The 25100-nt window shown below is 29.2% G+C and overlaps 5 protein-coding genes across 20 annotated transcripts; 2 read left to right on the forward strand and 3 right to left on the reverse strand.

Moving 5' to 3' along the window:
- Positions 1 to 1192: 1192 nt before the first annotated feature.
- Positions 1193 to 8504, reverse strand: LOC124430076 (cytochrome P450 4C1-like). 7 transcript variants are annotated; one of them, XR_006943642.1, is made up of 9 exons: positions 8070 to 8502; positions 7835 to 7999; positions 7675 to 7744; positions 7477 to 7603; positions 7303 to 7372; positions 7112 to 7218; positions 6962 to 7030; positions 1644 to 1744; positions 1193 to 1529 (listed from the first exon to the last, which is right to left on the reverse strand). XR_006943642.1 is itself a non-coding variant. In XM_046976150.1 (8 exons), the coding sequence occupies exons 1-8, from the start codon at positions 8161 to 8163 to the stop codon at positions 1724 to 1726; spliced, it is 723 nt and encodes a 240-aa protein (XP_046832106.1). In that variant the 5' UTR covers positions 8164 to 8502; the 3' UTR covers positions 1193 to 1723. The 7 variants fall into 7 exon arrangements, 6 of the variants coding, with proteins under 6 accessions (XP_046832106.1, XP_046832104.1, XP_046832108.1 ...); XM_046976150.1 differs by having other exon boundaries at positions 1193 to 1744; XM_046976148.1 differs by lacking the exons at positions 1193 to 1529; positions 1644 to 1744 and adding an exon at positions 2874 to 3061.
- LOC124430077 (cytochrome P450 4C1-like) lies at positions 1909 to 6358 on the forward strand. 3 transcript variants are annotated; one of them, XM_046976155.1, is made up of 5 exons: positions 1909 to 1945; positions 2935 to 3039; positions 3119 to 3456; positions 3577 to 3753; positions 3842 to 6358. In XM_046976155.1, exons 3-5 carry the CDS (start codon positions 3255 to 3257, stop codon positions 3994 to 3996), a joined length of 534 nt encoding a protein of 177 aa, XP_046832111.1. In that variant the 5' UTR covers positions 1909 to 1945; positions 2935 to 3039; positions 3119 to 3254; the 3' UTR covers positions 3997 to 6358. The 3 variants fall into 3 exon arrangements, with proteins under 3 accessions (XP_046832111.1, XP_046832112.1, XP_046832110.1); XM_046976156.1 differs by lacking the exon at positions 1909 to 1945 and having other exon boundaries at positions 2937 to 3039; positions 3119 to 3177; positions 3282 to 3456; XM_046976154.1 differs by lacking the exon at positions 1909 to 1945 and having other exon boundaries at positions 3028 to 3177; positions 3282 to 3456.
- A 6935-nt stretch (positions 8505 to 15439) lies between the features above and the next one.
- LOC124430123 lies at positions 15440 to 18665 on the reverse strand. Of its 5 annotated transcripts, none has more exons than XR_006943668.1 (4): positions 17945 to 18594; positions 17597 to 17737; positions 16859 to 17053; positions 15440 to 15736 (listed from the first exon to the last, which is right to left on the reverse strand). XR_006943668.1 is itself a non-coding variant. In XM_046976262.1 (4 exons), exons 1-4 carry the CDS (start codon positions 18660 to 18662, stop codon positions 15643 to 15645), a joined length of 375 nt encoding a protein of 124 aa, XP_046832218.1. In that variant the 5' UTR covers positions 18663 to 18665; the 3' UTR covers positions 15440 to 15642. The 5 variants fall into 5 exon arrangements, 1 of the variants encoding a protein (XP_046832218.1); XM_046976262.1 differs by lacking the exon at positions 16859 to 17053 and adding an exon at positions 18607 to 18665 and having other exon boundaries at positions 17945 to 18028; XR_006943667.1 differs by having other exon boundaries at positions 16859 to 17737; positions 17945 to 18600.
- A 1714-nt stretch (positions 18666 to 20379) lies between these two features.
- On the reverse strand, positions 20380 to 23681 carry LOC124429966. 3 transcript variants are annotated; one of them, XM_046975899.1, is made up of 7 exons: positions 23389 to 23681; positions 22892 to 22976; positions 22608 to 22775; positions 22184 to 22302; positions 21876 to 22015; positions 21608 to 21782; positions 20380 to 21467 (listed from the first exon to the last, which is right to left on the reverse strand). In XM_046975899.1, the coding sequence occupies exons 3-7, from the start codon at positions 22714 to 22716 to the stop codon at positions 21405 to 21407; spliced, it is 606 nt and encodes a 201-aa protein (XP_046831855.1). In that variant the 5' UTR covers positions 22717 to 22775; positions 22892 to 22976; positions 23389 to 23681; the 3' UTR covers positions 20380 to 21404. The 3 variants fall into 3 exon arrangements, with proteins under 3 accessions (XP_046831855.1, XP_046831854.1, XP_046831853.1); XM_046975898.1 differs by having other exon boundaries at positions 22892 to 22943; positions 23356 to 23681; XM_046975897.1 differs by having other exon boundaries at positions 23356 to 23681.
- LOC124429965 (activator of basal transcription 1-like) lies at positions 23662 to 25094 on the forward strand. 2 transcript variants are annotated; one of them, XM_046975895.1, is made up of 4 exons: positions 23662 to 23800; positions 23945 to 24166; positions 24310 to 24481; positions 24597 to 25094. In XM_046975895.1, exons 2-4 carry the CDS (start codon positions 24007 to 24009, stop codon positions 24874 to 24876), a joined length of 612 nt encoding a protein of 203 aa, XP_046831851.1. In that variant the 5' UTR covers positions 23662 to 23800; positions 23945 to 24006; the 3' UTR covers positions 24877 to 25094. The 2 variants fall into 2 exon arrangements, with proteins under 2 accessions (XP_046831851.1, XP_046831850.1); XM_046975894.1 differs by having other exon boundaries at positions 23784 to 24166.
- Positions 25095 to 25100: the final 6 nt, after the last annotated feature.

Genomic DNA, 25100 nt, shown 5'->3' on the forward strand with positions numbered 1-25100 from the left:
ATTTTGCATGTCCTTCTACTTTTTTAGCTATATGACCGTAATGGTTGCATTAACATAAGCTATAGAGTAGAGGCAACTTTTCAAACTATGGTCAGGATTGTTATATTATTCGTTTTTTAAATTTTGTTTTTCTAAAAATCCGGTTGGTATTTTAAGACAATGAATAAAGATCGAACGTTCGAATTCGAGAGTTGTTAACGTAATTAGAAATTTTTTTATAATACATTCTTGATGAATAGAAAAGCATTGAGTAAGATATTATTGTATGAGCTTATTTATCTGCGCTGTAAGTGAAGGAAGTATTGAATGTCTAATTTTTTCATTGAATCTTGAAACATTTCTTTACATCGTCAAAAAACTGTTAACGATTAAGGGAGTCAAAGTGTCTTTTAAACATTGAATTATTTGAAGAAAGAAACATGAATAATTATATAATTAAAATGGAATGGAATAACTGACGAAAAAATTTCCACAAAAAATTGGGTTAAATATAAACAATATTTAAGAAAATGGAAAGTAATAATTCCATAACGATGAATGCTACTTTTCCATTTTAATTACAAATAACCGAGATAATAAAGAAAAGTATAATCTCAGATTAATCGAAATAATTTTAATTATTTAATGAAACTGTAAATTAGATATCATCACTGAAAATTTTATCGACCGCAGATAGATAATTTCTGTTTGTATATTGTCAGGCGTATATTCGACGGATATGTTATCAAGATTTCAATTCTAGTAATTTACTATACTTTACTAAATGTAATATTTTCAGCGACCGTTGTTAGAGTAGACTTCTGTTTTATCGATATCAGATAATGCTATTTATATATGTTGTGACGTCAACAGTTGGATCTTGAAAGGCTGTAGATTAACCAAAGTGCATACAGCCTCCCAATTACACCAACATAATCACGCGGCTCTTTTTCGGTCAATCCTTTCGGAATCTTATACGGGAGCGAGGCTCTTGATTTCTCTTTTTCCTTCACAATAGAGCAGTCAAAATGCGCCAGGAAAGATTTACTTTAACTTAGTTATTCGGTGAAATGATGAAAGAGGCTACGAATATCATTGCTCGCGTCTATATTTCTTTCGTGAGTTCCTACTGACCCTTGAATTGGTTCCCTCTTGTTAACGATATCTGAGGAAAAATAGGGCGAAGCGATGCTCGGTATTCAACACCTTCTTCTTCTCTTTTACGAATTGATTTATTTGATATAAAATCGGTAATGGAAATTTACAATGTATAACAAGATTATAAGTCTTAAGTATCTTAATTGCTAATTGTAAAGAACTGTGCTTAACGACTGACTGCAACGAAGTGATCTTAACGACTGACTGCAATGAACTCATGATAACGGCTGCGAGGAATTTATCTACACGACTGCGGATGATAAAGTCCTGTCAATAAAGTGTTTTCTGCTGCGGGCTCGCCTGCAGTGTCTAGTCGCTAGGCGCGTAATGTGCACGCGCCACGCATGCACGCGCGTTCTTGGATGAGTCGTTCTCGCTCGTTTTCGTGTCGACTATAAGCAATTGTAGTTTTTTACACAAAAGTATTTTATCGATGTCCTTGCGGTTGGCGTCGGATTCGCATCGCTTCCTTCTGCTAGCATTGCTTGTTCACATTCGACACTTACACTGGTTTCATTGTCGTTCCTGACCTTGGCTTTGTAGCTCCTCGGTGGTCGTTGTCGTCCCAAGTGTAAAAGCAGATGTGTCAATGAACTCCAGATTGTATCTAGCAGGTGCAAATTCTAACCATATACTGAATGGAGCACGTATTTTCGGATAACCGCATCAACACACATTTTAATGCCCTTTATTACTATAAATAGTCTGATAACACCGGCACTCGCTATAATCCAAATATTACTGATAAGAGCGAGGAATATGAAAAATTTTAACCTTTTGTGGGCTCCAGGTTTGTTAACTGCTGCAGGTGAAGTATATTTTCTACATTGTTTATTAATATGTAAATATATATATAAAATATTAAATTTTAGAAAATTGAACAGTAAAAATTTTTGCTCCTTTATATACACATACAAATAAATGTATTATATGTATGTCTAGACGAATAAAATAAGTAAAGTATGTAAATTAAAGTATTGCTTTCCTTTTGATTTTAAGCATCATTGTGGAATCGTCATCGAAAAATTTAAAATGACGTCTTTCTTTTAAAACATACAAAATCGCATATGGATGTATTCATTAATTATTCTATCGTTTTAATAAAAAAATTGGAAACTTCAGTTGGAGAAGAATTAGACGTTTTCCATTATATTTTTCGGTGTACATTGGATATAATATGTGGTAGAATTTAGAAAATTTTATACGTGTATAAAATTGACGTTTTTGTTTAAAGTTTATTATAATTTTGTTAAACTTTTTATTGGAAGACGGCATGCTGAGTACGAAAATAAATTCGCTGACAAATCCGGATTGCAAATTAGCTGAATTAATAGAATGGTAATAATAATGAAACCGTTATTTTCGTAATGTATTGTATGTTTTTCGTCTGCTTTTTCAGTGAATCTTCAAAGTATAGTTACATTCGAACCTAATTTTTTATAACACTGTTATAGAAAAGATATATCAGGCGTGTATGTTTTATCTGAATAACTTTACAAACAAAGTATAATTAGAAGAAATATTTTTTAAATTGTATTCCTATTTTTCAAAATTTCAAAATTTTAATATTATATTTTATATATATATATATATATATATATATATATATATATATTGTTGTTTTTTATTCCTAAAGATTATCAAAGAAAAAAAGTAATTTATATTGAAAAGTAAAATTAATTGGGAATTGATAGAGAAAAATTTAGGTAAAAATATGAAATATACGTTTAATAAAATTTAGTTTTCAATCTTTTCATTTATTAATAATATTAATGAGATTCTTGTTCATTTTTCAAGAACCAAAGTCAAGGACACTTCTAGACTTTATGTGAATTGTCGCACGAATGGGGAAAATATTCGGAGCAAGATATTTCCAATCAAATCAATAAGATGATTATAGCTGTAAGTCGTATTTATGATTTAGCTGCAATAAAATTTTATTTATTAAAGAAAATTTTAAAAATCTGTATATTGATTTCAGGGAAGCGAAACTTCATTAGCTTTGTACTTTTAATGCTTTTTACATTTCCGGATATTCAAGTACGTGTATAATATATTTTCTTAATAATTTGTCATTATGTATCCGATGCAAATTATATTCATATTAATTTCTTAACATGTCTTCCAAATCTTCGATCACAAAGGACAAAGTATATGTGGAAGTAAATCGAATTTACTGCTCGGACGATCCGAAATGTGTTCCAATGACATATAATGATATTAAAAGTATGAAACTTTTGGAACGTGTGATCAAGGAAACGTTACGTCTATTTCCTTCAGGTCCTGTCATCGCTCGGAAAGTAACGCAAGATATAAAAGGTACCTCTGCATTCAAAATAATTTGTTATATATCTTTTCATTGTTTTACGTTTTATATTTCATTATTAATAATATGAACGTATTATATAGTACTAATATTTATTTATTAATTATATTAAGTTACTAAAAATTGGACTATACCGAAAGGATGTTCAGCAGCATTTCTCATCTATAAACTACATAGAAGCGCAAAATATTGGCCACAGCCATTAGTATTCGATCCCGATAGGTTCCTACCGGGAAAGATTTGTTCTACATATTTCTTTCCATTTAGTTACGGTCGAAGAAATTGCATAGGTAATTACATACTCCTATAGATTATTTGATAGTATATTCCAGAAAATTCTAAAATAAAATGCATTTACAATTGATTTAATTTTTTTAGGTCAACATTTCGCTATGCTAGAGATGGCAACAGTAATCGCTACACTGATAAAAAGATTTAGAATTAAACTAGATTATCCAATAGAAATTGCAGAAATAGGTTTAAAGATAAGCCTCACATTAAAACCGGCAAAACCAATAGGATTAAAATTTTAAAGTAGAAATTAATTAAAACATATACCATATATACAATACATACATAATTAATATATATATACATAACGAATTCTGTGAAATATAGTATAGAATATGTAGCAGAAACAAATTATTATTTGTATAAAATAAAAATTGTACAAAAACTGTCCACGAATTATTAAATATAATTTGATATAATGAATAAATAATTAATATGTCCCTCGAAGATCATTCTCATTGCTTATTTCGAAATTCTAATAAATTAATATTTTAATACATTCTCTCTCTCTCTCTCTCTCTCTCTCTCTCTCTCTCTCTCTTTCTCTATCTCTATCTCTCTCTCTTTCTCTATCTCTGTCTCTCTCTCTCTCTCTCTCTCTCTATCTCTTTCTCATAAATCAGAATACTCAACTGGTACATGTTGAATTTTATCATGCGATGAAACTAGACAAGATAGCTAATCTATTATGTTTAAAAATTCCCACCTACAAATTGTAAAGTATAATGATAAAATACTTCTAGTATGAAGTAAGGTAATTATTCATAGGCCGTTCAACCAAACAAATCGAGTGATATTATTCAACGCACGCGACGGAAAAGTGATTGAGTGAAGAGTGAATTCATAAATTTAAATTTTTTGATTCAGTTTTAAATATAATCTTATCCATCAAATAATTAGGGCTATTCATTACATTTCGCTCGTAACGTGTATGATTTCAGCGCTAGGACAAAGTATGGAATAAAAAACAAGCGAGAAACGCTGTCCCTACGATGCGTCTATATAAGCTTGTTTGATTATTTCCCTCTTTACCCCGGCGACCTCTTCCTATTTTAGAGAAAAAAAGAAAGAGAGATAGGGAATAAGAGAGAGAGAGAATGCATAAATTATCAAGTATGCAAGCAAAAAACATTTTTTTATCTGATTCGGCCAAGACTACACATGTAATAGTTGCGTCATACACAACGGAAGTTCATGAAAAAACTACATGATCTAAATTTTGGTATTCTAATTCTATATACATATCTTTCCTTTTCTCTTTTCATTCTATTTCATATCATCCTCTCTCTCTCTCTTTCTCTCTCTATATATATATATCTCTCTCCCTCTCTTTCTCTCACATTCTTAGCAGAAATTTGTTAATATTATTCATGAATATCAATTAAAGTATTAGATTTATATGGAGTTGTGTAAATTCTTGCAGGAATATTTTATTTTTTCAAACGATCTCGCTAAAGAGCCTTTAGAAAATAAAGAATAAATAGAAGATGAGATTTTTTAAATGCCAAAATGACCATTTTGTTAAACTAATCTTTTCTTTAGGCATTTAATAAAAGATATGTTATAACAAGTAAATAGAAACTATACAAGTAATCCCTTTTCATCGTATTTAACAATATTAAGAAGAATAAAATTCATTCATTAATTATACATTATGTAGATATTCTACTCCCTGTTATCATGCCTAGTGTTCTATATAGATAATCATTTTTTTCGCTCTTTCACTTTCGCATTGTCGCTTTTTGCTATCCACCTGTACGTTTTTTAGAGCATCAACGATCTACGTCCGGCGTAAGGTGCTCGCCTAATCTTTGCACATGGACTGACATTCGACCTTGTGGCTATATTTATTCCTTACGATTGTTTTTATATAATATCCAAATTGTATTCCATAAATTCTAGAAAATGCATTTACTATTGATTTTACATTCTTAGATAAAAAAATTCGCAATGCTAGAAATAAAGGTAATAATTGCTATTTTGTTAAAAAGATTTATCATTAAAATACGCCCAGTAGCAATAGAAGAAATTCTGAGAAAAATGTACGTTACGTTAAAGCCGGCGAATCGTCTAATGTTTAATTTATATAAATATAATATATAGATAATTAATATATAAACATAACGAATCCTGTGGATAACTGTAAATAATCTGTTCCAGATATAAATTATTAACCGTATAAAATAAGAATTGTATAAAAACTACAAAAGGATCTCATTATTTTATACGATTTTATATAATAAATGGTCAATGGATAAAAACTTTCTCTAATTTAAAGAACATTGAGTAAGTTAACTAATTTGAAAAACATTGAGTAAGTTAACTAATTTGAACAACATTGAATAAGTTAATGTTATCCAATGAGGTTATGTTTCTAAAGTGGTCGGTGAAATTTTCCTAAATGATAACTACTTTAGAATTTTTCGACAATCAGTTTGAAAGTATTACTAACTAATCGTAATAATCTGAAATCGTTCAATAATCTGATCTTTTTATCAGTGTAACAATTACTGTTGCCATCTCTAGCATAGCGAAATGTTGACCTAAAAAAATTAAATCAATTGTAAATGCATTTTATTTTAGAATTTTCTGGAATATACTATCAAATAATCTATAGGAGTATGTAATTCCCTATGCAATTTCTTCGTCCGTAACTAAATGGAAAGAAATATGTAGAACAATTCTTTCCCAGTAGGAACCTATCGGGATCGAATACTAATAGCTGTGGCCAATATTTTGCGCTTCTATGTAGTTTATAGATGAGAAATGCTGCTGAACATCCTTTCGGTATAGTCCAATTTTTAGTAACTTAATATAATTAATAAATAAATATTAGTACTATATAATACGTTCATATTATTAATAATGAAATATAAAACGTAAAACAATGAAAAGATATATAACAAATTATTTTGAATGCAGAGGTACCTTTTATATCTTGCGTTACTTTCCGAGCGATGACAGGACCTGGAGGAAATAGACGTAACGTTTCCTTGATCACACGTTCCAAAAGTTTCATACTTTTAATATCATTATATGTCATTGGAACACATTTCGGATCGTCCGAGCAGTAAATTCGATTTACTTCCACATATACTTTGTCCTTTGTGATCGAAGATTTTGAAGACATGATAAGAAGTTAATATGAATATAATTTACGTTGTATACGTAATGACAAATTATTAAGAAAATATTATGTATACGTACTTGAATTTCCGTGAATGTAGCAAACATTAAGAGGACAAAGCTAATGATTATGGCTGAAGTTTCGCTTCCCTGAAAGTAATATACAGTTTTTCTCAATTGTCATTAATAAAAAAATTTTTATTGCAATTAAAAATAATAAATACGACTTACAGCTATCATTATTGTATTCATTTTATCGCGGGTATCTTCCTCCGTATATACTTTTCCTTCGTGCGATAACTCGAATAAAAAATCGGAAAGTATCTTCCGTTTTTGTCCTTGAAAAATGAACAAGAATCTATCATTAACAAATGACAAGATTGAAAATTAAATTTTATTATAGGTATATTGCTTATTTTTACCTAATTTTTCCGCTGTCAATTCTCGATTAATTTTACTTCTTAACATAGATTCCATTTTTTCTTTGATTATCTTTAGGAACAAAAAATATCGATATGTATAGAAAATATTATATTAAAATATTTTAATTTTGAAAAGAAGTAATGCAATTTAAAAAATATTTACGTTAATGATACCTTGTTTGTTATGTTATCCCGGTAAGCCAAGCTGGCATGAAATTTCTTTCCTCTAGTAATGTTATAAAAAATTATATTCGGATGTAACCATAATTTACAGACCCTTTGTATTGCTATATCCATCAAACTGAAAGTGCACACAAAAATGTTAGAAGTATACATAATATATTACAAAAATAAAAGTATCATTATTACTACCATTTTATTGATCCAGTTAATTTACAATCCGGATTTGTCAGCGAATTTATTTGCGTATCCAGCGTGGCATCTTCCAATAAAAAGTTTAGCAAAGTTATAGTAAATTCAAACAAATGTACATAAATTTTTTAAACATTAAAAAACTTCTAAATTAAAATACCATATATTATATTCAAAGTACAGCGAAGGACATAATCAAAAACTTCTAATTCTTCTCCAACAAAAGTTTCTAATTTTTCCATTAATGCGATAGAATGATTAACAAATACGTCCATATATGATAATTGACAATTATTACCAAGATTTAGTATTTGTTTGAATAGAGCTAGAATAGAGATTATAAATAAATATTGGATGAAATACTTAAACATAAAAAATTTAAGATACAAATTTACCTGTTGTGTCGCCAATAAACAGATGAGCATTTCCAATAATTCCAATTATTGGAAATGCTTTTGGTCCAGGAATTCCGTTGATCATGTTAAACATACGTAACTTATTTAAAAAGTATTCTGCTATTCCATAGTTTAGTCCAAATAAAATTGTTACAATAATAATTAGTATTACAATGGAATATATGATGAATTGTATCAATAGAAATATATATAAACAACTTAAATGTAATGAAAATAATCTAATATCACTAATAATATTTGCTGAGATTTAGAGATAATTTGATAGCACCGCGCAACGACTCCTACTACTCTTCTGTCCTTACAAGAACTGAGAATGGAATAGAAAAGCGAGGAATATTTAAAGAAAGCATAAATTTGACTTTGCTCACGTGATTACCACTTACATCTGGCATTTCTCTTTTGATTGGACAAGGACAATCAAGAAAGATCGGAGATAGCAACAAAATATGATTCCGTGCCCACTTCTTAATAATACAAAAAATGCGCTGACTAAACATTGCGTTATAAACCGGTTGTAAAGAAATTTTTTATTGTAATGACGCATATCATAAATCCAATGTTTATTTACTTTTTGTTTTCATATATACTTCTGCTTTAATTGTGTGAATGTAGATAAATGTTTAATTGATATTAAAAATTGAGTAGATACTAAAAAATCTAGAAGAGTGCATTTTTAAATTTTTACTAATCTTTAAGAAAATTAATTTATAAGAATTTAGAAATAAGTATGAACTTCAATGTCTTTATCCATTGATCATTTATTATATAGAATCTTATGAAATAACTTTGTTCATTCAAATCAGATGGAAACGTTTATAAACTATGTTTTTAATTATTATTAAATGAGATAAATTTTGTTGAGATAGTTATAATAGACATGTGAGAATAAGACTTTATTATTTCTTGAATGACATTCATTTATTTTCAATTATTAGTTTCTTCTATTTTTAAATAGTATCGTATCATTTCTTGTTGTCAAGGTTGTCTCGTTCACTTTCTCTTTCTACATTTCACAATAACCATATGAAGAGATCGCAAGCAGGCACGCATTATTGAATATTCATAAATAGACGTAATCGAGCGCCGAGTCAGATTTCTTTCGACATTATTTTGCAACTTTTACAAAATTTATTTTCTTGTCTTTTATTTTGCATGTCCTTCGTCGACTTTTTTAGCTATATGGGTACATTAACATAAGCTATAGAGTAGAGGCAATTTTTCAAACTGGTCAGGATTGTTATATTATTCGTTTTTTAAATTTTGTTTTTCTAAAAATCCGGTTGGTATTTTAAGACAATGAATAAAGATCGAACGTTCGAATTCGAGAGTTGTTAACGTAATTAGAAATTTTTTTATAATACATTCTTGATGAATAGAAAAGCATTGAGTAAGATATTATTGTATGAGCTTATTTATCTGCGCTGTAAGTGAAGGAAGTATTGAATGTCTAATTTTTTCATTGAATCTTGAAACATTTCTTTACATCGTCAAAAAACTGTTAACGATTAAGGGAGTCAAAGTGTCTTTTAAACATTGAATTATTTGAAGAAAGAAACATGAATAATTATATAATTAAAATGGAATGGAATAACTGACGAAAAAATTTCCACAAAAAATTGGGTTAAATATAAACAATATTTAAGAAAATGGAAAGTAATAATTCCATAACGATGAATGCTACTTTTCCATTTTAATTACAAATAACCGAGATAATAAAGAAAAGTATAATCTCAGATTAATCGAAATAATTTTAATTATTTAATGAAACTGTAAATTAGATATCATCACTGAAAATTTTATCGACCGCAGATAGATAATTTCTGTTTGTATATTGTCAGGCGTATATTCGACGGATATGTTATCAAGATTTCAATTCTAGTAATTTACTATACTTTACTAAATGTAATATTTTCAGCGACCGTTGTTAGAGTAGACTTCTGTTTTATCGATATCAGATAATGCTATTTATATATGTTGTGACGTCAACAGTTGGATCTTGAAAGGCTGTAGATTAACCAAAGTGCATACAGCCTCCCAATTACACCAACATAATCACGCGGCTCTTTTTCGGTCAATCCTTTCGGAATCTTATACGGGAGCGAGGCTCTTGATTTCTCTTTTTCCTTCACAATAGAGCAGTCAAAATGCGCCAGGAAAGATTTACTTTAACTTAGTTATTCGGTGAAATGATGAAAGAGGCTACGAATATCATTGCTCGCGTCTATATTTCTTTCGTGAGTTCCTACTAATGACCCTTGAATTGGTTCCCTCTTGTTAACGATATCTGAGGAAAAATAGGGCGAAGCGATGCTCGGTATTCAACACCTTCTTCTTCTCTTTTACGAATTGATTTATTTGGTATAAAATCGGTAATGGAAATTTACAATGTATAACAAGATTATAAGTCTTAAGTATCTTAATTGCTAATTGTAAAGAACTGTGCTTAACGACTGACTGCAACGAAGTGATCTTAACGACTGACTGCAATGAACTCATGATAACGGCTGCGAGGAATTTATCTACACGACTGCGGATGATAAAGTCCTGTCAATAAAGTGTTTTCTGCTGCGGGCTCGCCTGCAGTGTCTAGTCGCTAGGCGCGTAATGTGCACGCGCCACGCATGCACGCGCGTTCTTGGATGAGTCGTTCTCGCTCGTTTTCGTGTCGACTATAAGCAATTGCGTTGCGCTGTCCCTGCATGTACTTCCTTGGTCAATTTTATCTCTGCACGTGTGGCTCTTGGGCGCACTCCGTTGCTAAGGGTGAAAGAGGTATGACGCATCTGCATTCCTGCACGTACTTTTTGTCCTCCTTTGTCTTCTCGTATTTCTTTACTACATGTCTTATAGATAATTCTAAATTATTTATTAATACGTTGACTGCCGTGGGGTTCACCGATGACCGGCACTCGACGAATAGTGAAAATACATAATTAGGGTAAACATCGATCCAATAAATTTTTTAAATAATACCATTGATTCCATAATGGTTTAAAGAAATTAATGCTGTACAGAACATGTAATTATAATTTTATTAATATAAGGAAAATATATATAATATGTATATTATTATTTGTGCACATAACGATGAGTCACATTGAAACACGGTAGGCAAAGAAAAGATGAACTAGGACAGTCGGCACAATATGTCGCCACTTTTCACAAATCATATTCTATGGATATAATATTCTATTGACGCAGAATGTACGTGGATTAATAAAAAATTGTTGTATAATATAAGCGAAACTTGCGAATTTTTCTACCGATAAGTAAAAATCGTAAAATCTTCGCAAGTACTTGCAACAAAGATTTGAGAATGTTCCAATCTATTCAGAACACTGCATTAAGTCAGATAAAATTACTATTTTAAACGGAATCCTAGTTTTTCACATAATATCTGTACGTTAGAAGATTTTTTTTTCGTATTCGCAATCGTCGAAATACCAAAAGTAGAAAACTCTTTCAATTAATTAGGTATTGTATACTATTGACAAAGAATAAAGAATATAACGAGAATATAAGGTATCTGCAAAGGTCCAATAATGGATAAACAATAAATAGCCGTATAATTAAGCGAAACTTGCGACTTTCGATATCGGTATGTAAAAATTGTAAAATCTTGGAAAGTAATTGCACCAATATTTGGAGAAAGTTACCAATCGATTCAGTACACTGCATTACGTAAGACCAAATTACTATTTTAAAAGTAATTGTGGTTTCTAACTAATTTTATTACGTTATACGATTATCGTAGAAATACGAAAAGTAGTAAACTCTTTCAACACCTTAGATATATTCTATCGACGCAGAATAAAGAATAAAACAATAATACAATGTTTTTACCAAGATTAAATGCGAGGATTAACGAAAAATTGTCTATAATGTAAGCAAAATATGAGAATTTCGCTACCGATAATTGAAAATCGTAAAATCTTCAAAAGTACTTGCACCACAGTTTGTAGAATGTTGCCAATCGAATCAGCACACTACACTACTTCAGACCAAACTATTTTAAAGGGAATCGTGGTTTTTACATTATTTCGTTACGTTATACAATCTTTCGTGGCTATACGACTATCGTCGAAATATGGAAAGTTGTAAACTAATTTAATTCCTTAGATATCATATTCTATCGACGCAAAATAAAGAATATAACAAGAATATAACGTTTTTACGAAGATTAAATACGTGGATTACCAAAAAATTATAGTATAATGTAAGTGAAACATGCGTATTTTACTACGTATAAGTATAATTTGTAAAATCATCGAAAGTTCTTGCACCACAGTCTGGAGAATTTTACCAATCGATGAAATGAAGCCTAATCAATTATTAATTAGAACCTCGTAAAAAAACCGGACAAAGAATCGCGAAAATAAAAGCAGAAAATACGATTAATAAAATATAAATGAATGTTTAGTAAGATATGAAAAGAAAAAATTTTGAAAACGCGTAAAAACGCTGCCATTCGCTCGATAGTACTTGCGTTATATGATTTAGAATTAGACTTCGTAAGTAATACCGACCCAGGTCTCAATACGTGTTGCATATGGAGACCCGCGGGCTAACGGTGACTACTCTAAAATCCAAGTTCCGCGGTACCGATCCGTGATTCCTTTCCGTTTTAGGTGTTCTGAGGCTTCTCAGCTAACTGGAAGTGTATAAGATGTAATAGCTCCACCCTTCAACACCCTCAGACATCACGGATTATTCAGCACGACCGTTCATGCTTTCCAGATTTCAAACAATAAAAGCGCAGTCCTCGGTAGAATTTTTAATTGCGTTCGCGACACACGTGTATATTAAAATAACGCTGACTCTCCTCTAATATACGCGTTCGCGAGATAATCTGATCGAATTTTTGAGCAAATAAAACGAACTCCACGGTAGGACCTTTAATTGCGCCCGAACACCCACGTGAGTGTTAGAATAAAAGTGACTCTACTCTATAATCCGCGTTTTGTCACAAACAATCAAACGAAGTTTAATCGCGCCCGAGAACACCCACACCTATGCCCGCCGATACGTGCGCCAGTGTTCTTCTTATCCTTCCCGTATTCTCGCGTTAAAATCGATGATGAATTGAACCTTGCGACGAATCATCCGAGCGCAGGTGAATCTATCCCTCGATGATCTATAATGGGAAAGAAAAACCTTAGGAGAAAATAAGAGAAAGAAAAAAAATATATAAAATAGAAAATAATATATATATAGATTATAAATACAAAATAAATATAATAAAAAATAAACAAAATAGAAAATAAATATATATAAATAAATAAAAGAGCTAAAGAAAGAAATGAAAAGAGAAGCAGCTTTGCACGATGTTAAAACAGCAGCCCGCACCATCCTATGGTCCTACCTAAGGCTTATAAATCATAATTAATAAGAGTATATTAATAACATAATTAAAAAAGAAGAATATGAGATAGAAAAGAGCCGGAAAAAGAAAAGAAAAGAGAGCCGCAGAAAGAAAAAAAAGAAAAGCAGTTCTATACGATGCTGAAACAGCAGCCCGCACAGAGGCCCACACACATGGGCCTATCCCATGTGTCCCACCCGAGGGTATAAATCATAATTAATAAGAGTATATTAATGACATAATTAAAAACATAATTAAAAATAAATAACATAAATGAATATTAAAAAAATATAATAAAAAAAGAAAAGTATGACATAGAAAAGAGAGCTACAGAAAGATAAAAAAAATAGAAACAGCTCCACACGATGCTAAGACAGCAACCCGCACAGAGACCCTCACCCATCCCATGGGTCCCATCCGAGATATATAAAGGATAATTAATGAGAGTATATAAGAATAAATAGAAATGACAGCGAAGAAAGTTTTCTGTGCGTTTCAATTTTAAATCAATAGTATATCTATTAATCAATAGTATATGGTAGTACATGTATATGATTTTTATAACGTTGCTAAAAATATCCTATTATTTTAATTAATATTAATTAATTATACTATACCTATATCGTACATTATTTAAATGTTAAGATAATCTTATTTATTAATTATTCCTTCCCGTGTTCACAATCCCACGACCTGGAACTAACTGAAAAGAAATAAGGAAAGAAAAAAGAATATGTATACATGTATATTAATTATACAGACGATAAAATTCTAAATTTAATTTAATTAAACTTAAAAAAAATAAAAGATTAATTAACAAAATAAATGAAATATTCTGAATACTGATCTAAAGAAATATTATTTTCTCTGAAAGAAATATTATATTACTTGTACATTTCATAGATATATGATTTTAATATAGAATTCGATTTTATTAAAATAAAATTATGAATTTAATTGAACTTTAGAAAAGAAAAAATGTACAAAATTTATCAATCGACTTTAACGTAAAATTTGATTTTATTAAACTAGAATTATAATTTCAATTGAATTTTAGAAAAGAGAAAATGTGTAAAATTTATATCTCGAGTTTAATATTAAAAATGCATAAAATATGAAATAATAATAATAATAATATTAATAAACTTTGCGAACAAACATTGACTCTAACGACTGCATTGCACGCAGACGATACAAAAACTTTTGCTCTTTAAATCGCCAAACGCGAACGAAAGAACACTGCTTCTACTTATTGATATTCTTAGCAAATATTCGATTACACCATTGCTTGCGCGCAATTGCAATGATGTTCTGAAACAAAAAAATGAAAACAAAATTATTAATATCACTGTTATAATAAGAAACTGTATAAATTATTGAAGAAACGTGCGATATAAAAACATATTTACCTCAAATATTTGTTGATACTTGCAGCAAAAACACCCTGAAAGGATTTTGATGTTTACTCGTCAAAGGATAAAGGAGAACTGATCCGGTAATTGTCCAAGTCAATAAAAAAACAGAATTCCAAACCTTACTCGTCGCAGTGCAAGAGAAAACTAGCTCTGTAAATGTCAAAAATAAGAAAAAGCGCATTTATGTTTATATCACACGAGGCAACTACTCCGAAATTGAAATTTTGAAGTAATAGAAATTTATATTAAAATAATTATGAAATTACCGAAATTATTAATTTTTAAGTTGAAGATTGTTTAAATAATTGAGAAATTATTGAAAATATTAATTTATAAATTTTTGCGTTTATAATGAGAAAGTTACGATGTGCTCTCATCGGAGTACAAAAGAAAACTAATTCGGGAATTATGAAAGTTAAGAAAAAATGTGTTTAGGTTTACATTACGCCAACTTCTACGTGACTAAAATTATTTATTATTTATTAAAGTAGAGAAATTTTATATTAAAATTATTATAAGTTTCTCGCTCGCTTCCGCCTTTTTAATACTTAAACTGTATTACTGTAAATGTATTACTACTTAAATATTACTTTATTCTACATCGGCTCCAATAATGGACGGAGCTTAAGAGTTATACGATCTTTAACGGAATATATTGTTGCTTAAATATTGCATTATCGCATTTTGCGTACATTGTACACTGTTTATATAATTAGATAATAGTCGTATCTGTAAGATGATTAAATGTAGCCGTACGGAGAGTGTATTTCGACTTTTATTCCTCGGAGTACAAAAACAGACTGACGTAGAAACTCGCATTGTCCTTCCGATGGTCCTTCTTTTTGTTGGCATTAAATGATCGACGCACGCTAAAAGCAAAAAAAAATTTCAAATCCAACGCGTCATAAGAGTATGTAATATTATATTGAAAATTTAACTCTATTTAAATATTCATTTACATTTTTTTTTAATATTTTTCTTTGGAGCTACGTAATGTTTAAATAAATTTGCTATTAGTTTAAATTCTAGTTAGTTATAATCCATGTCGTATGTTTCAAATTCTTTAAATAATTCCAAAATTATCGAAATAATACTTTATTTAAGATTAATTGTATGGAAAGAGCGAATTTCAATGTTTACCCTTCAGAAGGCAAAAGAAAACTGTTTCGATATTCGTCAAAGTCAATCTATCGTTCGTTTTTGTTGATATTACGTGTAGCCGACAACTCTGTGATCATTAATTGAAATGAATTTAATATTAACACAATGACGTCCGGTGGCTTCATCTTGGTGCCATTCGGAAATTATTGCTCAAGCACCAATGGCTGCATTGTGGAGAATTCAATTCAAATTCAAAACTGAAGAACGAAAGAATATTGCGTGTTCTATAACTAACAGTAAATTACAGACGTAGCAACTTTGTGTTTTCATAAAAACCTGTGCCCTTCGACAATGGCAAACGAAAAAGAAGATACAATTATACGTGATAAGTGTGTGGACATCTTGTCTGATGTTCCATCCGAATTTCAAGATTGTGAGGAACTAGAAGACATTACGTCTTCAGAAAAGGAAAATGAGGCAATATCTTCGGATGAATCTGAAATATGTAGACAGAGAATGCGCTTCACCTCGGAGATTGCTCTGCTTCGTTTCATTTAAAAAATAAATATTTTATATACTAAGTTTTCAACAAAATATAAATAAATAGATAAACATGTAATATAAAAAAATCTTGTACTTATTTACATATGTATACCCTCACAATTTCGAGAAAATCGAGAGACAGGATTGGGACATGGGAATTGACGATAAGAATAGTAAACAAGAACCTCGAAAAACCGCCGGCGATAAGCGAAATTATGTAAGTCAGTTCCACCGGCGCGACACGAAAAAATCTAGATTAGACGTGCGGAAGGCATGGTGTTAAGTTAAAATTATTTTCTGTTTTACGCGTGTTACGAGTAATGTAATATTAATGCGAATACACTAACGTTTAAATAGTGATCCATTGTATCCCATATTCATTATACATTATTTAAATAATTATAAAATTATCGAAAGTATGTTATTTAAATTTTTTTTCGTAATTTTGAATTAAAATTATTTTTAATTTTTCGCGCATTACATAATAATTTGCATAGTCCTTCGAATGGTCATTCTTGTTGACATTAAACAATCGATGCAAGCTGAAAAAAAATTATATTACGTTTAACTTACGCTTAACTTAAGAGTTACGCGATCTTCAAGGGAATGTACTATTCTTGAGAATTGCATTATCGCATTTCGTCTACATTGTACATTGTTTGGAGTATTAAAAAATGATCGTATCTATACGATGATTAAATGTAGCGGTGCAGAAAATATAAATTTCAACGTTTAGTCCTCGGAGTATACGATAGTAAACTGACGTGGCAACTCGCATAGTCCTTCAAAAGGTATTTTTTATTGACATTAAACGATCCATGCACTCTGAGAGAATATTATTCCAAGTCCAATGCGTCTTAAGAGCTATACGACGCTTTGCAGAATGTAATGTAAGCAAACATAACGTCTACGTGATTTTTTTCTAAATTAGAAAACTGCTCAGCAAATCGATTTCATTTTCCTGAATATCTTTTAAACGCGATAATGTCTAAATATGCGATCGCGGCCTCTTAAAGATCGCATGTTTAATTATCAATTGGTATATATAAAGAGAGTATATGTTAGAAAAAACCTAAAATCATAACCTAAAATCAACAAGGACGATGTGAAGGCATGTCGAGCTGATGTCCTTTGTACGAATATGGCGTCGCGTCACGCATGCGTACAGCATAATCCTCGATAAACTTCGCGCCAATATTTGAATATATGTGAAAATCCAATATAATCTGAAATGAAGGCTAATTAATGAACAGTTATTAATTAAAATCGAACAAAATATCTCGATATCACGAAAATAAAAGCAGAAAATACGATTAATAAAATATAAATGATTAAGCTGAACACTATTAGATAACAGGAAACGTAACGTAAATGAAAAATTAAGTTATCTGTAATTATCGGCAAAAATTCGAGAAAAGGACGTTAATAATAACTTGTCACGCTTATCCCTACAAGGTGGCAACAAAACGTCCATCTTCGTCTTTTTTTCACCTCTCTTCTTTTTTTCTTTCTTAGCTCTGAAAATTTCATTGTCCATATGTTCGATGAAAAAATGACGGTCGGGCCTTAACAAAGGATGTCTTATTTCACTTAAGCCAAGCGTGTAACCACGTTTTATTTTTATTACACGCTTGGTTCTTTTTTTAGTATCTTTCGTATTACTTGCATAAACAATAATAAAACGTGTACTATATAGTTTGTTGCTATTCCCAGATCTACGTGATTATTTCTCAAATAGAAAACTGCTTAGCAAATCACTTAATTTAATGTAATTGCCGTTCCAATTTTCACCTCTATCTTTTTTCATTCCAAAACATAAACTACAAACATCGCTTAAAAATAAACTAGGAACAGGTGGTTGAGAAAAAGAAAACAGAAAAATATTCTCATCAGTCTTATATCACGTCTTATATCACAATATCGAAAGCCCTACTTCTGAAGTATATATTTTTAGCACTAAATCTATATTTAACGCTAAACCTAATAGAGCTAAACCTTTTCATGTGAACGAAATAAATTCATTCGATCAAGATATACACGTAATTATCAATCCCGGAAATAATACTCTCATAATAAATATAAATTTTGTAGTTACAATCCTATCGCTGGATCAAAATTCGCACCATTCAACTTCCGAAAGCCTATTAACATAGTAAGAACCGAGCAAATATGATTAACATAGCCTATTAACATAGTAAGAACCGAGCAAATATGATTCTATTAACACGCAAAATAGCTTCCAATCAACGAGCTCCAATGAGCAATTACAGAACTGTACAACCAATGTATTCCCAAGACACCGATTATTAACCAATCAACGTTTTTTAACAGTACTAAAGATTAGCCAATGGCGAGGATCCTACAAGACACATATATTTGAATTAACTATAAGAATAGATACCAAAAATTTAATAATTGTGTTTTCTTCGTTGTATCAGGAATATCTTAGATATTCCTTTACTTCACATTTGAACCTTGATAAATTCATTTATCTATAAATACACCAATTCGACTTGTAACACAATTCGTGTCAATAAAAAAGGTATGCTAGAAAATGAATAAGAAAAACCTCTCTAATGGAAATAAACCATATGCAATATACAATAGTAATTTATAATAGGCATGACATTATGCAGCTGACAGAAATGATAGAATAACAGTAAACATCAAAAGATTTTGCCAAAATTTTACAAAACCTATCATATAAATACATCCATCCTTATTCCCTAAGCTAGGTATTTATGTTTAAAAACGTGGTAATAATGGTAAAAACTAGCCAGACGAAAAAATGGCATTACTTTCGAAAAGCTTTTCGAAAAGCACGATTCGGTGTACAATTTTCCACGAATTTTTTATGAAAATAATAAAAACTGCAGTAACTTATAATAAAGCGTATGGCAACAAAAAAGTATTAATTAAATAATACTCATCATCTTGAATACCTCTATATGAATACGACTACATATATTAATTAATCTATTAATTTTTATTTATAATCAAAAAATAGTATCTCCAATAAAATTTAAGTGCCAAAAACTCATTAGAAATTTTACTTTCAATCGGTAGAGTAAAATTAAATAAGTATTTTCTTACTTGCTAATTCAAAAATAGATTTTTCTTACGCACACACTAACTTCCCGTCACAAGTATCTAACTTTTTTTTTTATAATGTGAGTATATTTTGTGTATATAGCAGAGTTCCTTAGTTTCTTTTTCTCAAAAATATGCAAGCATATATTATATGCAAAATTAAGAAAAAATTTTATACAAACGTGCATATAAGATCTTTAACATTCTTAATTTTAATGGAAAAATTACTATTATGAAAAATAACTAAATTTTTTAAACAGATTCTAGGTAAAGATACAGCAAATGCTGAAATGATTTTTAAAATTATAATGTCATCGGCAGATTCTCTAATTGACTTCTGATAAAATGCAGTTAGCAGCTTTACTAGTACCAGAATTTCAAAAATTTTATATATATGGTAATGATCGCTTATTTATACTCCGTGTGTACGCGCGCGCGCGTGTGTATGTATATATATACACATATATATGTATATATTTAACTGTAAATTAATATACTATTGATTTACCTCTATTATATTTTTTGTTAGGACTTGATAAAAACAAAATAACTTCTATTAATAAAACAATTCAAGCATCTAGTAGATAACAAATGTATCATTAACTTTAAGAAATAATAGACATTCAAGAAATTCTCGAGCATGAACCAGGTCGAATTAGAAAATTAGAAGCATTTGTTGAAAAAAGGATTTAAATTAACAACTTTTCCTTTGTTTTTATCTTCTCTTATACTATCTATATAATTAAGTTGTAAGAAAGTATTATAATTTTAAATACACTTCATTTTATTATATATTTATTTATCAAAAAAGAACGAGATACATGAAGTGAATATATGTAATATGTATGTATACTGAGCCTTGAATGTATTTCCCTGGTATTCAAACATTCATTGTTACAAACATATATTACACATATATGTGTGTAACTGAATAAAACAAGCATATTGTACAAAGCTCAATTTGCTTGATTATTTATTATAATATTATAATTTTTGTGATATAATATACTCGTAATTGCATATCATCATCATCGTCATCACTATTATCATTATTATTATTACTATTATTATTATTACTATTATTATTATTATTATTATTATTATTATTATTACTTTTATTATTATTATTATTATTACTATTATTATTATTATTATTATTATTATTATTATTATTATTATTATTATATCCATTATAATTGCTTTTATTATTGTTATTATATTTGATATCAATGTTATACTTCCTTTGTAAATATAATAGCACACATTATCTTGTAAAAGTAATTTCTAAAACATATCAACTAACTGTTATAGAAAAAAAAGCATTTTTTCCGTATATTTCGAAAATATAATAGGGTCCAATATCAAATGAAATGCAGACATCCGCAAAGATTCACCACACAGTTTTTTCCAATTCTAGAATACCCTTATTATAGTAAAATATAATTGTTATGTAATGTATATAATGACATATAAAAACCGATTTTAGCATACTATTAAAATCCAAAAGTGAAAAGTATGCCCACTGAAATAGTATTATAAAATATGTCTTATATAGTACTAAAATGTATTATAATAGATCATTTCTCATCTGTTAATTAATCTTTTTTTACTGTTAGCAAAAGAGTTAAAATCTAGAGCAGTCCGTTTTGGGTATTAATATAGACTGTGTGTACATATTATATACAAAGAATAATCGTAACAGATTAGTAGTAAAATTATCATATATCCATGAATTTAATAGTGCTTCTTGCTTTAAGACCATATATATTGTCTATAAGATTATTTTTTATCCTTGCCACCACTTCACACTGTTCCAACATCTTCTGGATCATAGTTTTTCATCCTTTTATTATATGCTATTATTTCCTAAACAATGAAAAAAAATGAAATATAAAAAATGGTCAAAAATTAATTACGAATATTTTTAATTAAAGATCTAATGTTCTAAATTTGGTACTTGATAATTTTATAAAATCCAATGTTTAATCCAAAAGTATATTACGTACTCTCTCATATCTAACTCTGTCTTCTTCAGCAATAGCCATATATTTCGATTTAGTTTGCAGATCAGTAGTCATCCAAAGTTTACCCAATTCTTTGGCAATATCACCTACACCCATTTCTGGATGCAATTCTCTCATTTTACCACGTAATTCTTGGCAAAAGTAGAAAAATGCAGAACTAATAAAAAGATATGTAGGATGAGCAAAAAGCTTTGATTCGTATCTAATAAAGATTAGGAAAAACAAAAAACATATGATATGATATACATACAGTGCGCGCTTTGGAGCATCCTTGTCTCTATATCTCTTTGTTCCTCTACGTGTTGGTCTTTCAGTTTCTTCATGACCATAATGTCTATCGTAATAATACATCTTTTTATTGCAATGTGTCCCACCTTCGAGGTGAACTATCTAATAACACACGTTAATATTACGCATGTACATATATATATATACACACATGCACGCACACACATTTATATATATATATATACACACGGTGTGTGTGTGTGTGTGTACAGATTAAATAAGTATTCATCACATTATAAGCAAACTTCAATTGTGTAATATTTAACTCACTTCATTTTTTACCGGTACAGCATTGATAATAAAATTTTTATTTTGAGCATTAGACCATTTTGCTTGATTAGAAGAAACGCCAGAAACACTTACAGGCTTCATTACTCCATCGCCACATTCTAGGAAAAGTATAATAAAGTTCTCTATCATAGTATATAAATAAATGTATCTCATTAGGAAATATATGGCTAAAATTTTCTTATAATAATGAGAACTAACTCATTTTCAATAATATATAACAAGAAAATTATATGCACTTAATAATAAAATCAACGATAGACACTAAAAATCCTTTTAATAAATATTAATTAGAAATTTGATAACATTTCGAGTCGAATACATCTTTCGATTTTTTGAAATAAACATTTCAAAAAACATAATACTGTCATATAAATATTTGGATAAAAGATAAAACATAACTTACCTGGGGGAATATTTCCAGGATTAACAATCATAGTATCTCTCATTCCAGAATTTAAAGAATTATCAGGATTTTTAGAAAGATAAACATTCTTTCTGTCATTAGACTCCATGGCTACGAAGGATTCTAGTTTAATATGTTCTTTGTAAGGATACTTATTTGTTTAGTTAGCTAAAAATATTTTTTATATTTATCTCAATCTTTAATCTTATATTACTAATATTGTTTATTTATTATGTTTGTTTTGTTAGTTGTATTTCATTACTTACCACCCTCCTATTACTTACCACAAATAAGAGTTATTATTACATATAGATAATATGATGTCATGACACTAAACTGCAATAATATTTAAAAAAATTTTCTTAAATTCTGAAAGAAATAAATATATATCAAAATAGATAATCAAATAATTTCAAAACATTGCACGATTATATTATGAATGCTAGCTATTAAACAATTTTATAATCATTTCCTTCGATATATATTTTTCATAATAATTTTCTTAATTTTTTAATCTTGATTTGTTACTTTATGATAATAAACTTGACCTTTTTCACGAATTTATTGTAGAAATGTAACACGTTACGATTCCTTACAAAGCATAGGAGAAACAATTCAACACATTCGCGTATAAATGGAGCACGAAAGAAGGAAATAAAACAATACTTATACAATAATAATTAGCCCTGCAATGTAATAAAAAGGAAAAGAAAAAGGGAAAGAGTTAATTATAGGAGCATCTATTTACCTATTGTGACAACAATAGTCGCAAACAGAGTACCTTAGCACAAGCTGCTGTATACAACGAACACGTAGTTTAGCCGTGAACTGCCACAACCGTTCCCTATGTTCAATGTAATCCGTCGACAGTTGCTACGCGATTATATTGTTGCATCGTGTACAAAAGTTGTATAATGTAGATTTGTTATCCGTAAAAATTAGGCGCATTGATTAAATAAATATGTACATGCTTTCTATATACCGGTAGCATACACAATAGGAATTTATCGAACTATTAACGTAGCAGCTTTTAATGTCGTAATTTGACGTCGAAATACAAGTACCTTGATGCAGCAGCCCCTTTATGGCGCATTTCAGTGTTACCAACTTTTTAATTTAAAATCTTCAAATACATCGCTTAAATAACCAAACTTTTTACAATTCAATATTATATTATGATTCAGACATTTATAGTAAGATTTATGTTAATAGTTAAATTTTTGTCAATATATAAAACGACATATCTCATTATAGGAACAAAGTGGAAATAGTAGTTGGACAGTAACATATTTTGTTGAATATATAGAAATCTCTCCTTTTATATATGTATTTTCTAGGCGTACAGAAAAGTTTCTAATATCCGATGTGCGCGTCGGTTGTGATAAATATATAACAAAGGATGATGACTGATACGGAACACGTGGAAAATTTTAAAAAGAAAAAAAGTGGAATTATTTATTTATCAACAATTCCCAAATATATGAACATTACAAAAGTACGAGAAATATTTTCCACTTATGGAAAAGTTGGCAGAGTGTATTTACAATTAGCCGAAAATAGTAAGTTATAACGGATATCTAATATCTGTAAAGACATTTTCATTAGAAATAAAAGAAAAGGAAAGACATTAAGGAAAAAGGCTTAGAGATAGTTTGTTTTAGACAATGAAATGCTTAATCTATAATAAAATTTATTTCTACAGTGGAGGTTGTTAAGAAGAGAAAACCTGTGAAACATTTTACAGAAGGGTGGGTGGAATTTGAAAGTAAGAAAGTAGCTAAATATGTAGCAGCAGTATTAAATAACAAACAAATTTCCATGCGTAAAAAAAGTAAATTTTTTGATGTCATATGGAATATAAAATATTTACCACGGTAAGAAAATACTATTACTTTGTCTTATTACTATTACTTACTTTATTCTTTTATTTATTTTATAATGTGTTATTTTGTAATTATGAATTATATGAATGTACAAGTTCTTTCTCAGATTTAAATGGATTCATTTAAGCGAACGTTTGGCATATGAGCGAGCAGTTTACAAGCAAAGACTCCATACAGAAATTGCTCAGGCAAAAAGAGAAACCAATTATATTTCTTATAATATTGATAGAAGTAAAAGATTAATCAAGAAGAAACTGAAAGGAGAAGCGACAAATTTTGTCTTACCTAAAATCAAACAGAGGGAGACGGATGCAGAAATTAGAAACATGAAGGGGGAAACCGAGATAAAAAATAGAGATGAAATTTTAAAATCTTTATTTGGTTAATACTTTCAAGACGCACACTGCAACATTCTAAAGAACGAGTATTTTTGTTTTGTTACCAAAAATATATGTCCATATAACAAATGTTAATGTTTTGTATAAAAACGAGGTTATTCACATATGTACGTTACGTCGTATACTTTTAAAAAACAGAACGATTTTCGTCGTAAAAAATAAATATTGTTAATGTAAAGTTTTTAATTAAAATATAAGAAAGAAAATTTCTG

The sequence above is a fragment of the Vespa crabro genome, chromosome 17 (assembly GCF_910589235.1).
Source record: "Vespa crabro chromosome 17, iyVesCrab1.2, whole genome shotgun sequence".
In the NCBI taxonomy this organism is placed as follows: Eukaryota; Metazoa; Arthropoda; class Insecta; order Hymenoptera; family Vespidae; genus Vespa; species Vespa crabro.